Below are 13807 nucleotides of genomic sequence, written 5' to 3'. Positions count from 1 at the left end.
TCGAGAATTTTTTACATGTAAAATTACTCTTTAATATTATTCATTGCGGGCGTGGCGGCTTAAAACGACAATAAACCTTAGCAATTAATTCACGAGCTAGTAGAAAATTCGAGCATAGGCCGTTCCATACTACGACTGAAGTTATGACATCTTTTCCGGTTTTAACTATTTACTTTGGTTTTTGTTAAATTCCAGTTGGTCGACATAATTAAAGCCAAATTGGTTTTCCTATACAATTATTTACATTGCACTCAGTTTTATGCAGAACAAAAATATACAACAAAATATTGTGTGGAATATGCAAATCACTTTTTTAAGTTAAATTTTCATATTTCAATATACAGTGTGCCTCCACGGATAGGTGAAACGACTTTTGTAAAAGAGTCTCGATTTAGATTTTAATTTTTTGAGGTTCAGCCCTGCTTGACTAATTTGTAACATCATTTTAGTTTTGAAAAATCAAGTATGCCTTGGAAATAACAATAATAATTTAACTTTTCATGTTCATATTTGGCGGCTTTATCTGTGGTGGAGGGTCGTATTTTTCTTAATAATTTTTATCGTTTTTACCACATAAAAGGCATTTTACCCTACAGTAAAGTAAGTTTTTTGTAAATATCCAAGGCATATTTGTGTTTTCTAAACTAAAATTATGTTAGAAAATAGTCTTTAGCCAAAGAGGGTTGAATTCCAAAAAATAAAAATTTAAATCGAAAATATTTATCCTTTACAAGAGTACCATTTACTTATTTAAACAAACAGAGCGTGTATGGTATATGGTATTTTCTTGTAGATATTATATTTTTATATACATGATTTAAAATTTTTACACAAATATTTCACATTCCATACATTTTCATATTTTAATCTCTGTAGTTATTTTCTCAAATAAATATATAATAATTTAATATTTCCAACCGATTTTGTATGCATTTGTTCAAAATAACAATGGTTTCGTAATTTTTTATGATACGTGGAATGATATACATGGTTTTGGAAGTTATTGGCCGGCACCCTTGGAATCCTGTAAACTATCATTCGATTGTTGGAAGTTAAATTGAATTCAATTGTGGAAAACAAAGCCATCGAATTAGCTATAAATTATTTCGATCGGTAATTTGGCAAAGTTCGGGCGTGGTCGCACTGCAAATGTGACGGTGCACTTCGAAGATGAAGCCATAGGTTATCCATCTGAAAGTTTATCCTTACAATGCAGCTCTTATCTCGTCCAGGATGCGCCCCACCTGCTCCTTACTTTTATCAAACGGCCGTTTAAGCTTATCGATCGGAAATAATTCAATTAATCTGATTAATAACTCGAACGGTAATCCAGGACAATTCCCCGATGTAATTTCGTTCAAAACCGGAACTCTAATTGACTGTAATTATAATGATGAAAATAAAAGAGTCCCCACTGGAAAAAGAACGCTTCAGAAGTCGATCGAGCGACTTGAATAAATATTGGAATCATTCCTGACAAATATCTTGCTATTTGAATAACAAAATTAGTAATTGAAAAGTTTGATATATTGCCCGCGGTTATGAAAATGCGAAAGGAAACCGAAAACTATATCCAAAATGTTAAGCTAAGCTGGAATTCTTTTGTATCTCAAGCCGACGGAGATAAAATGTAAATCACAGCATATCATCTCATTTTAGGGAAAGCAATTTAAGTTTTATATGAAGGGATTTTATATCAATATATAAGAAACTAAGCAGGACGACGTATTTGATTTATAACACAAAACGGATCTACAACGATTAATCAAAGACAACCTAAATTAAATTCGGAAACTCAAACCCACAGTTGCATATACCAGAACTCGCGCCCCAGAGAAAATTTTCAAGTAAGGTAAGATATCAGAACATGAAAAAAATATTTAAAAAATTATATCTGTCAATAAATTTTTACATTTATTTTTTGATATTTAACATTTTTTTATGTCTATTTAAGGATACTGATGATCTTGTATATGTTTTTTTACAATTATTTAGTAAAGGGACAAAAATTTTGCCAATAAAAGCCATAAATAACATTGAACAGAGTTACAATTTAGGATACAGCTTCATTGTTTCCTGTTTTAATAGCCTATAGCAAAAAAATCTTGAAAAATATTTTTCCAACAGAAATAAATAGAGTCAAAGTGCAAACTTTAAACCCTCATAACTTCGAAATTTTTATAGATAAAATTTTTTTAACATTTTTTCCATGTTCCTGGTATCTTACCTTATATGGCATTTTTCTCTGGGGCGCGAGTTCTGGCGCACCCTGTATAGGGTGATTCAGAAGTGTTGGACCATCAACTGAGTTAAAAATTCCCTGAACAAAAAATTGTTTGAACATTTTTTCACGAGATGTAGCTCTTCAAAAGTTAGATTTTAGGTCAAGTTTTTTGCCGTTTAGATCATGTATTCTTGAATTTAGTTAGCGGAAACAGCAGACCTTGCAACATTGAACCTGTTGAAAAAATCACCAATTTGTGTCTTATAGATACAAAACATTTAACAAACTAGCAAATCCGACAACATCGGAAACAAAAAAGCTGAGATGCCTACGTGATAAAATGGAAAGAGACACTTCTTTCTTTTTCTCAAAAAAGTCTTGAAAAAAAACTGAAATTATTTTTATGTTTAGCTGAAAGTCTTCTGTCATAATTCGAGAGTTGGTTTGACACTTTTCAATGCCCTGTATTTACACCACTAAAAATAATCCGAAGCCTTAAACGTAGTGTTTATTTTTATAGTTGTTTGAAATATTAACAACAAAATTCGTTTTACAAGTTGTTTTTTGTGTAGTGACCTGTATTAAGTTTCTTATTTTACGTAGGCTGTTTTGATACAGCAGACTTAACGAACTAGAATATATGTTAAAACATGGCAAGAGACACAATTATCTGAGTCTTGATTATTCAAAGTCAGCCGTTATCGAGCAAGTTTACAAAATGGGTTCTTGTACTAACCAGAACTCAACTCCCGGTGACTTTTCAGAACAAATTTTCCTAATTGTTGTTTCTCTCACTGCAGTTTACGTTATAATAAAAGAACTACTAATAAATAAGTGAATTTTTGGAAATAAATTTTCCAATAAAGAGAATTTGCAAGTACACTTGAGAAAGAACATTCCAAATAGAAACTTTTACAATATTGGCATAATATCAAACTTTGTTTCAAGTTTAGTTAAAAATAAATTAATTACTTTAAATATAGTTTGATGTTAAAAGTTTATTTAAAGCTGTCCTGGCGCCTCCACCAAAAATTATTTAACAGATTTTACTGATTTAAAGGCTATTATTTAAAAAAGTGTTGTTTAAAGACACGTTTTATTGCTTAACATCAAACTCATTATTTTTCAATTTGCTTCTATATTGTCAGTGTTCCAAAAATACACAAAAATACAAAGCCGGACTCAATCTAAAAGATCAGTAAAGACAATAGACAAACAAAATATTTATTTCCAAACAAACGCAGCTAAACTAACACAAGATATTTTTTGCTCTGAAAACAAAACCCTTGACAATTGTTTTGTGAAGAAAATACTAAATCTCTCGTAATATTAGTATTGGTATATCCGAGAATAATTAAGTGCTTTGAAAATAAAATTTATATTAGCTGCAAATGCGTCGTCAAATAACACTTTATCATGTTTAAAACGGCTTGAAAATACCTTAAAACATCTTCATTATTCTCTTTTGCGTTCAAATTTTATTTCGCTAAAATGCAATTTACTCGAATTCAAATTTGTTCACTTATGAGCTGTTACTGACGAACACCACATTAAATTTGCAACGCTTGTTATTGCATGTTACTGAGCTATTTGTGCCTTAAGAAAAAAAGGGGAACTTTAAGCGGGATTTGGCCCGACGAACAGTTTAACTGGGAAGAATGATGACACTAGAAATTGTGGGATAAAGGATGCCGAGACGAACCGCAGGGGAAACGGCCGATATACAACTTGCTTCGTTCACTTCCTGTCGTCTTCCGTTCTGTATCGCCTCGAAATCCTACAAGCAGGCGTCCTATCACACCGTCTTTACGTTATCTAACCCTTGAAAAAGTCTACCCTTCCTCCAATAATCTTTTAATTAGAAAGATGTAACCTCGGGACAGTAATTTTACTGCGGGCCATAAAACGGCTTAGCGAAATTATTTTTTCTTGAGAAAGATTTTAGTGCCGCCTTTTAAATATTAAATGCAGAGACATTATTAAGCTTCAAAGTAAAAACCACGTATTTTTTCTACGACGTCATAAAAGAATTATTGCAGCCAACAAAGGAAATAATATGCCAATAAACTCACCAACAATGTTTTCTTTACGTCACGACTATAAAATTATCAGCATTTTTTGCTGTATCATATTCGTATTCTTATATTGTGAGGTCAGGTCCCAGAGGCTCTAATGATTTGAATTTTTATGACACAAATATGTGAGCTCGAAGAAATCTTTTTTATTGTTCTCGCCACTGAACTACAATACTAATAGAATCAAATTCGCAAAGTAATAATTTCGTATACGTTCAAAAACCATCTAGTACTGATCGATTGCTGTGTAATAATAAGGTTTTTTAGTGCCTCCCGAAAAAATCCACATCTACGATGACAAGCGAGTCGACAAGACGATTCTATTAGGACCCTATAATGAAGGCTCGGACGTTAATTTATTGTGCGAAGTAAAAGGAGGTAAGTGCTATTTAATAAATTTCAGGGCGCGTAGTTTCGGAAAAAATCAACTAAAACCCTTAAACGTTGAGTGTAAAAAGAATCATATTTTAATTCATTTAAAATTTTAAGTTGAAAACGACTCTTAACCATCATTTGAATATTTAGTGTAAATTATTATGTCCGATGCAAAACGATCGATTTAACTATTTCAATGAAACGGACATAAAATTACATCATAGAAACTCAATTTAGTGGTAGTTAAAGTCGGCAAACAACCATGGACGTTAATTAAAGCAGACGCACACACATAAACAAATACAATTTGTCTCCAATCCAATCTAATATTTGTCCGATATTACAATGCTACAAAACATTTAATGCAATTTCACATAACATCCAATCTTTGATGACGTTGTTTGAATCCTACTGAATAGAACTAAATTGCTATACCATATATTCGTGCCCTTTTTGCTGTCATTACATTTCTATTTTTGTCTATTTAAAATGAACAAATAATAATAACACAAAAATCAATTAATTAATTTACTGCCTCCGTATTTTGTTTACGGTGTAGAACTGAATTCCGGAAGAGAGAAGTATAAATTAAGAACTGTCCAATCACAGTTGAATATTTTATGTTTCTCTCTTCCCTCAATTGCCTTTTCCTTATCACTAAGCGTTAATACAGTATACTTTAGTAAAAACTGATGGTAGGTATAGCAAAAGACTTCACAAAAGTTTGTATTTTTATATTATTTATGTGTTGCTTCATTTTTAAAGACACTTTTGACAGTAATTTATCTCTTTATCCGTCATTCGGTGATTTTTCAGGTCGACCTCGACCGAAGGTGACGTGGTTTCTCGAAAACACAGTGATCGATGATTCGTACGAGATAAGATCGGATGGTATAGCCGTCAATCATCTCACATTTCCAAATGTTGGTCGTCAACATTTACATGCAAGACTGATTTGCCAGGCCAGTAATAACAATCTGGTCCCACCTGAGACAAGAGTAGCTGTATTAGACATTAATTGTAAGTATCGTAGTAAAATAAATTTTATTTGTAAATAAGCAGGCGTGAGATACGTCGGGGAATAATCGAGGCAAACCTTTTCCAATATTTATGATTCGTGACCGAAACGGAACTGTTTGAATTATTGTTATTCGCACTCGTAAAATGCGCTAAAACACGGTGCCTAAATTATATGCACGCATATGCCTTGCTGGCCAAGCATAAAAAATGCAAAATGGGCACAGAGAAACACCGACGTTTTGAATTTCGTGTTTGCTTTGCGAGGCCAGAATTTCTCATTAATTATACACTTTTCGGCATCTTAACCGAGAAATAAATCGCGAAAGTGCTTATAGATTAATCATTTTTTCGAAAATTGAGTGTTTGTAGGATGGAAAAGGGTTCAGTTGTGCGGTGTGAAGATAAATTATTGACGATCAAAACGAATATATGCTTCCGATATTCCGGAATTCTCAATTCCGGCAATCAATTATAATTTCTCACAAAAGCTCGTTGCTACTTCAAAGATACAAAATGATTACTCTAAAAAGGAGTCCTTCTGGGTGAGAACCGTCAGATGGTTTTTTGCCAGGCGTGGCCTACAATGGAAGCATCTACAAAGGACCAATTGAATAAAAATGTTTATTCCTGCCTCACTGCGCCCTAAATAAATCTGATAAAAGAAAACACTCGCATATTGGAGATGAGCAGACAAATGTACGTGTCAAATTTTTATTAAAACTAATCGCACGAATTACATCGAGGGGAATAAAAGAAAACGGTTTAACCGGACGAGAGGCGCCTGCGGATGATAATCTCTCGGTAAGGGAAGATTTAGGACCTGCTGGATCACTTGTTATTAGTAATCTTCTCGGGATTAGTGTTATTGTAGACTATTATTTCTGCTTAGACTCTTTTGACAGGAATAGATTGTTCATTACTGTAATGGACGGCTCACTAAAGAACTATAACCAAAGATCCTCTTATATTTTAATAACGAACATTTGTACTCGTTAGTGTCCCATTTTACGACCAACTATTAAATTCGGGTGATAAAAATCATCCAAGATATATTAAGTGACTACGATGGCCGTTTTGTCTCGCCTTCTAATGATCTATACGACATTCTCAAAATAGCACAGCACAGTGACGTTTATTAACTTTTTTAACACATTGACACACATTTTGGATAATGATCTAACAAAGTACGTGATTCAAAATGGAAAAAAACTAACACTTTTTTAATAAACTATGACGTATTTTCAGATTTTAATTACAACAAAATGATTGTTTGCATGTGGTGGAAATTTTTAAACGATTTGCTGAAACGGCAATAACCATTTTTATGGTGGTGACAACGCGCAAAATCAATAAATGTCCCAATCACTTATATAAAAATTTTGTAACGTAGTTTTTCTAAACAGATTTTTATTTCACTGCTTAATTATATCTCGTTTTTATTTAAAATTGAATAATAATCGCGGCGTTGTCATAATCGTTCTTTCCTACGGTCCTAATAAAAAGTGAGTTTTTCCACCCTAATTTTAGAAAGGAAAGTGGTCAATTACTTCCCGGGGAGGTATTTTTTTTCTTCATGTGGCAAGATTACATTAAAAATATGTGTAACCTCTCCGAAAGGTAAAAATTTTACCTCCCTCATAAACATAAACACATGCTGCTAGATATAATAGCAAAACTGGAATGTTAAGAAAAAAATCTTGTGTTTGAAGGTTTTTTTGCTGAATCGTAGGAAAATTATATGTATTACACTGGAGGAAAATGTCTTTTCTCCCTCGACAAGTATTGGACAGTAACTTCCATCTGCGAGAGAAAAAGATACAATTTCTTACGAATAACAATTTCATTACACATTTGCATTTTTGTGTACATGATAATGCATGTATGTACATACATAACTACATGCGTACCTACAAACCTACATGTCGTAAAATCTACGTTTATGCGTAAGAGGCCTTAAATTTAAGAACACAAAATCTTTAATTTACACTTCAGTTATTAGAAATAAGTTTCGTTTGATTTTTTACGGACAGACGTTATAATAGATATTTTATATTTGTGTTTTCATTAAAAAAAATCTGTTGACATCTGTTCTAATAAATGTTCCAGTAAATGCGACTACATATTTTTTTTTTTTAGTTTTTTGTTTTACAGAAAACTATATAATATAAGTGACATTATTACTTTTTTCTGTAAGGCTATTTTGCCTCTTAGCTGAAAAATTGGAATTTCTATGATGCGTAAATCGCCTGAAGGTAGTCTTCTGCATGAGACAAACTTGGATCAAAGCATTTTCTGTCAAAGGTAAAACCCTCATTATCCTCTCTGATTTTTTTCAGTAAAACCCCAAATGGTAAATATCCTAACAAAAGAAAAACAAGTGTCAGCAGGCAAACGTTACGAAGTTGAGTGTAGGACGTCTGGATCAAGGCCCGACGCAGTTATAACATGGTGGAAAGGAAGCAGACCTGTCAGAAAACTAGCAAAAAACGTGAGTAGATCTCATCGTAATTTCATTCAATTATCACCGACCCGGAAAAAATACACTCTCTATTTGTAGCGATTGTTTCGGTGCTCTTTTATGAATTTAATCAAACTTTCTTGATAAGTTTTGCCATAATGGCAGGTTACTTGCTTTTAATTAAAAATTTCTCCTTGACTCCTGCAGGGTTTAATAATGTCGAGGATCAAATGACGTCACTTATATTACACCATTTTTGCTCATTATAGAACATAAACTGCTAATATTCGTAAATAATTTCCAAACAGCCGTGATCAAAACTTATTTTATATGCAAATCGGTTTTAAAGCGAGGAAATTGCAAAGCCGTAAAGGAAATTACGTATAAACAATATTAATTTGGAGGGAATATTTTGCATAAACACTGGATTGTTGATAATCTAGTGGCTGCAACGTGATTTATCGAATGCATGTTCAAAACCATTTCTGGCTTGACACTGATATATAATTACATATAATATATTTTCTGAAAACTAAATTGTTTTGCCAGGTACGTTACACAACCCAATATTTCACCTTTCACTGCTCCCACAGCATTTACTTCGAATTAACATTTTCCTTTATTTCCATTTTCAAAATTGAGACTCGAAGATATGGAGCTCTAGATTAACTTGTCACAAGCTGCTCCGATGTCTCTATTCAATGCATTTCAAGTAAAAACTTTCTTTGTGATCTAATTCTCCCTATCACTGTATCTCTATTTATTATATGAGTTTGTAATATCTAGCTACAAAACAATTTAAAATGGAGCTGCATCAAAATCCCTACTTGTCAAAATTCGCATCTTCCATAAACCGTCAGTCTAATTTTCCCATGTATCCACCATTTCACATTACTCTCGTTTGAGTTCACCCTAATCACCAGCAGGCTGCTTATCCTTTGTGCAACGCCAAGCTATTGAAAACTGAATAAAAGCAAGGACTGTGTAAAGAAATTCAAACTTAGTTGAATAGATGGCGTCAGAAAGTATGCGTAACAAATGATTGCCAGACACTGAAAGAATTTTTTAAAAGTTAATGAGGCTTAAAATACTGTTTTTATCCTATTAAATTGCGGAAAGTGAAGCAAAGTTTTAATAAATTCCATTATTTCGATTCCATTCGCGTATTTAAAAACTTAAAAACAACACAAGTAAATTTTATTGGACAAAGCTTCCGACTGTATTTGAATTTTAATAATCGTTTTTAAAGCTTGGAAATTTTTTTACTTTAATTAAACAAATAAACCGAAAAGGTAAGAGCTTCATTCTTATTTTTCTGCTTTATTACAATTTAATAGAGAGATTATAGCGTGCGCAATTTTAAATCCTTCGAAGCTCGAAAAATCTTGCACCTTTTTAGAAAGGTTCTCCTAAAGCGGAACTAACCCATGTAACTTTTATGGGGTCTAATTGCTTAGTTAATTATTAAAACTACAATGTTTGCCGTTTTTTCGAATCCGAGTTGGAAAGTTACGACAAATAGTGTGCATTATACCAATCGAAACTTTCCTTCCTCAAAGTTTAGCAATTAAGAAATAGATTAAATGTTTGTATAAATAAACAATGAAATTATTTAATTAAGAGTATAACTGAAGATAGACACTAAGTCACCATTATGAAACTGTTATTTTGAGGAGAATTGATTATATTTATGTGCATCTAATTAAATGATTCTTTTTTCAGTTTTCGGAACAAAACAACCAGAGCCTAAGTATTTTGACGTTTGTCCCTGTGATCGATGACGACGGCAAATACTTGACCTGTCGAGCTGAAAACCCGTCCATCCCTGAAAGCGCGCTCGAGGACAAGTGGAGATTAAATGTCCATTGTAAGTTATATTTATTCTCTTCAGAATTATTCTCAAGGAAAACTAAATCGAACCGGACCCTTATCTCTTACCATATTGTGCAAACCGATTTGTCCTGTTGGCCAACCAAATTCGAAAAATATAGAATTCAGGAATAATTATCGTTTTGTGCGGATTTTACCTTTTTTAATGCATTGTTGCGGTGGTAAGTTGCTTTTATTTTTCGTGACTGTTTGACATTTAAATTTTCTTTGTTGAGTCCAGAAATCAAGAAGAAAAAACTAATGCACGCTTCAAATTACAATAGAAGCTGCGAGTAGTACTCTTATTTCTAAGGAATTAATTCGTGGCTGCATTGTGTGGAAGACTTTGGGACGGAAAGCCTGTGATGGACACATTACGAAGTTGATGCTATTACGACACAAAGAAATAGTTTTGTTTTTGATGAGGTTTATTTTTTGGAGTTTGAGTAATGAAATCTTCTGAAATAAAGAGAGTAAAAATTCGCGCAATGATTATACACTACATATGAGTATAATTTTCCACTGGAATTGTGGTTTTGTACAAACTTTTAGCTCAGTTGTGTCCACTAAGCACCCCTGATGAACTTTTGTGTGGCCAGTTTTCAACAAAATCAATGTCCACATTGAGGCCTTTGCGTTTCAAATAAGTCCCGAAGGGTTGTGGCTCAAAATTGATTTGTTACGTGGTTACTTGTCGTGTTCATTTCGATTTAATTTTGTTTGATTCCGTTAAAACTGTTTGCTTGTTAATTAATGGTTGTATAAACCTTTTAAAAACATTGGGCTTTATTGTAGATACTCCTGTGGTGACTCTAAAAATGGGCTCGACATTAAACCCGGACGATATCAAAGAAGGTGACGACGTTTATTTCGAATGCAATATCCGGGCCAACCCCAAAGCTTACAAACTTTCCTGGTTCCACGACGTAAGTATTTAAGAAAACAACTTCCTCGAAGTTTGTTGTACAGGCCGAAAGTTCGGAAACTCTTTCATATTACTTGTTGAATAGACTTTTATGCACGTATATTTAGGACGCTTCATGCAAAATTATTGCTGTGAAGAGTCAGCGTGTTTTTTAAGACACGATTTATATTGCATAGCGAGGGCACAGAATAATTTATCTTTGTGTGCTACAAGTTCAAGACGAAATGGACCTAATCTGTCAAAGGCCTTTAAAAAGTTGTTCAAGGTTTTCACTTGAGCGCTACCTATTCGGAGTTTACTTTTCCAGGGAGTCGAAATTTTCCAAAACGTCACTGCTGGAGTGATCATGAGCGATCAAAGCCTGGTGTTGCAAAGTGTAACTAGAGCCACGGGAGGTGCTTACACGTGTATGGCCACCAACGTGGAAGGCAAAAGCACCAGTAATGCCGTCCAACTTGTCGTGAGATGTAAGTAGCGTTTTGTTCCCTATTATTTATCCATCGACACTTCGAACGAGGCATCCAGAGAAACGAAAACACTTTGTTGAATATTGAAAATACGCTTCTAGATTTCCATTTTACAAATATGTGGGAATAAAGTGGAACTCGACAAGCGTTATAAGGAAATTGCCTTGTTCAAGCACTTTGATCAACTGGCCAAATTTAAACGGCGATTGATTTAATCGGGTCAGTTCACTAGAATTTCTACTAAAGACATTCGACGGAATATTGAACGCGTTTTTGAGAAAGCATACAAAAGAAATTCAATATTATTCTAAAAGTAAAATGATAATGATGAACCAATATAATAAATCTTAATTTTTTAATTTTTTTTTTGACTAGTGGTGATCAGATTCTAGAAGCTGCCGACAAGAAATAAAATTTCGAGTTTTTTAAATTTTTTTTTACAGTAATGGGCACAAGTTTAACTGCACTTGAGTAAAAAAAATCCGCTTCTGTGAAACATATTTTTGCCGAAACTTTTTCACAAAGTGTTTCTCACCGTGCGTTTGAGTGGTGAATGGTAATAAGACCTCACTTTGAGCAATCACAGCCGCGATCATATGTTACAACTTTATTGTGCGTTTTATTACGCTTGTCTAAAGAAGTATTTTTCTGTCTCCGTTTCAAGCCAGGCCTCTGCTAAAATCTCCTTGTTTATTGCCGTCACATGAGTTGCCCAGGGGCCCATCTTTTACTGACTTTATGACACAGTCGCTAATGACATTATTGTAACATCAACCGTTGTCACTGTAACTCATCCTCATCTCTCACTTTTCTACAATTTTTCCGCCTTGAAAGATCGGACAAGTAAAAAGCTCGAGGCATAGATTTTTCCGCAGAAAAGCGGAGCAGAAGTTATTATTTAACTTTGAGATAACTCGATCGGTCCCGTTTCCAATTTCGTCAACAAGGCAACTTTGCTCACAACAGATGCATCTTAGGAGCTTAGGTCAATTATAACTCTTGAGTTTTGATCCCAGGATGTACATTCAGGTTGTGATTGATTTTTGTTAAGTTATAACACTTTTAAACCACATACACATTTTTAAAATAATTGAGGGGTTTCCAACCTCTGTTAAATTATTTGTTATAAACTTTAGCCACTCTTCCGCTCAGGATGATCCATTAGTAAACAGAAGAAGAACGGAAAGCGGAAATTAGGCAAGTCGAGTAATTATACACATTAGTAATTATAACACTATTTCATGAAAAAATAATATTGCTTGAATTTAGAATACAGCTTCAAAATTGGAGAATTGTGGTAATTATTTTTACTTCTTGGTTCAACGTAATATAATTCGGATGAAACTCTTAAATTAGTTACTAAAGGAGGAAATTGTAAATTATGAAAAACTCCCTAAGCAGCAAGTCTGCTTAGTGAAGTTGCAGTTTTTAACGAAATTAATAATTTAATTAGTCCACTGTCTTGCTGTTGAAATCCTAAATTTGTCGACTTTAATTGCTTCCACCGAAAAAATAACTGGATATAGCTTAAAAATTCTAGATTTGAAAGATAATAACTCTTTGAAAGCGGGATTGTATCGAAATTAAATCAAAGAAGTCTAGTCGAAGTTTAATAAAATTTTCCGAGGAACTTTGCAATAAAGCAAAACTAGGAGAACTAGATAGTTACTTGAGTTTGAAATTAGGTCAACAAGACATGATCATAAAGTTATACCAACATTTTTAATATAATTTAGATAACAAAAGCATTGAAACAAAATACTAAGGTAGAGTTTATTCCATATCTGGTGGCGAACTGACAGTGACAGCAAAGACACTTGGAGTGTGCTCACTTGGTTAAGATAAAAAAATACATGGGCGTACTTTTTTCTCTAAAAATTTTGAAGACAAGGATTGTTAGGAATATCATTTTTGAAAATTCTTTTCATGTGTTAACAATTTAATAATTTGTTCATCATTCTTCATCTTATGTACGGGTACCTACTTATTATAATTTTTTAAAGAATAACAGTGGTTTTGAAATATTATTTCATACGATGCCTATGAACAATATTTTTTTTAGTAGTAAACATACGTTTAGTGTCAAAATTCAGTCATTTTTGAAAACGTCAGTTCGCCACCAGATTTGGAACAAGCTATATAATCCATTTCATTGAAATTGGCATAACAGTAGGCCATGATTGTGTAAACCGCGCTTTAAATGTGAAAAAGGCTTTACATATTAAGGAACTAAATTTGTCACTATAAAAAGTGAGGTTAAGATAGTTAAAATTTTATTTTTAAAGAACCCTTTTTCAGAAGTTTTCAGAGAGAGTTTTTTCGATAAAAAGTTTAACATTCTGTTTCATCCCTTTGTAGGTGTAGTTTTAACACTAAAAACATACACTATTTGCT

At 33.1% G+C, this 13807-nt stretch overlaps 1 protein-coding gene across 1 annotated transcript in view; it reads left to right on the top strand.

Annotated features, from left to right (window-relative positions):
* LOC123011527 (hemicentin-2) overlaps positions 1-13807 on the top strand; it is a 125428-nt gene that overhangs the window by 94633 nt on the left and 16988 nt on the right. The window contains exons 4-9 of the mRNA XM_044408995.1: positions 4567-4677; positions 5491-5694; positions 8031-8182; positions 9875-10019; positions 10817-10947; positions 11254-11413. Of these exons, the coding sequence (XP_044264930.1) occupies positions 4567-4677; positions 5491-5694; positions 8031-8182; positions 9875-10019; positions 10817-10947; positions 11254-11413 (903 nt within the window). The remainder of the gene's footprint in view (positions 1-4566; positions 4678-5490; positions 5695-8030; positions 8183-9874; positions 10020-10816; positions 10948-11253; positions 11414-13807) is intronic.

The sequence above is a fragment of the Tribolium madens genome, unplaced genomic scaffold (genome assembly GCF_015345945.1).
Source record: "Tribolium madens isolate multiple individuals breed KSU strain unplaced genomic scaffold, Tmad_KSU_1.1 Scaffold_91;HRSCAF=231;Tcas5.2_LG7, whole genome shotgun sequence".
NCBI classification, from domain to species: domain Eukaryota; kingdom Metazoa; phylum Arthropoda; class Insecta; order Coleoptera; family Tenebrionidae; genus Tribolium; species Tribolium madens.
Note: the sequence above shows the minus strand (reverse complement) of the source record. Positions and strands in the feature narration are given on the sequence as shown.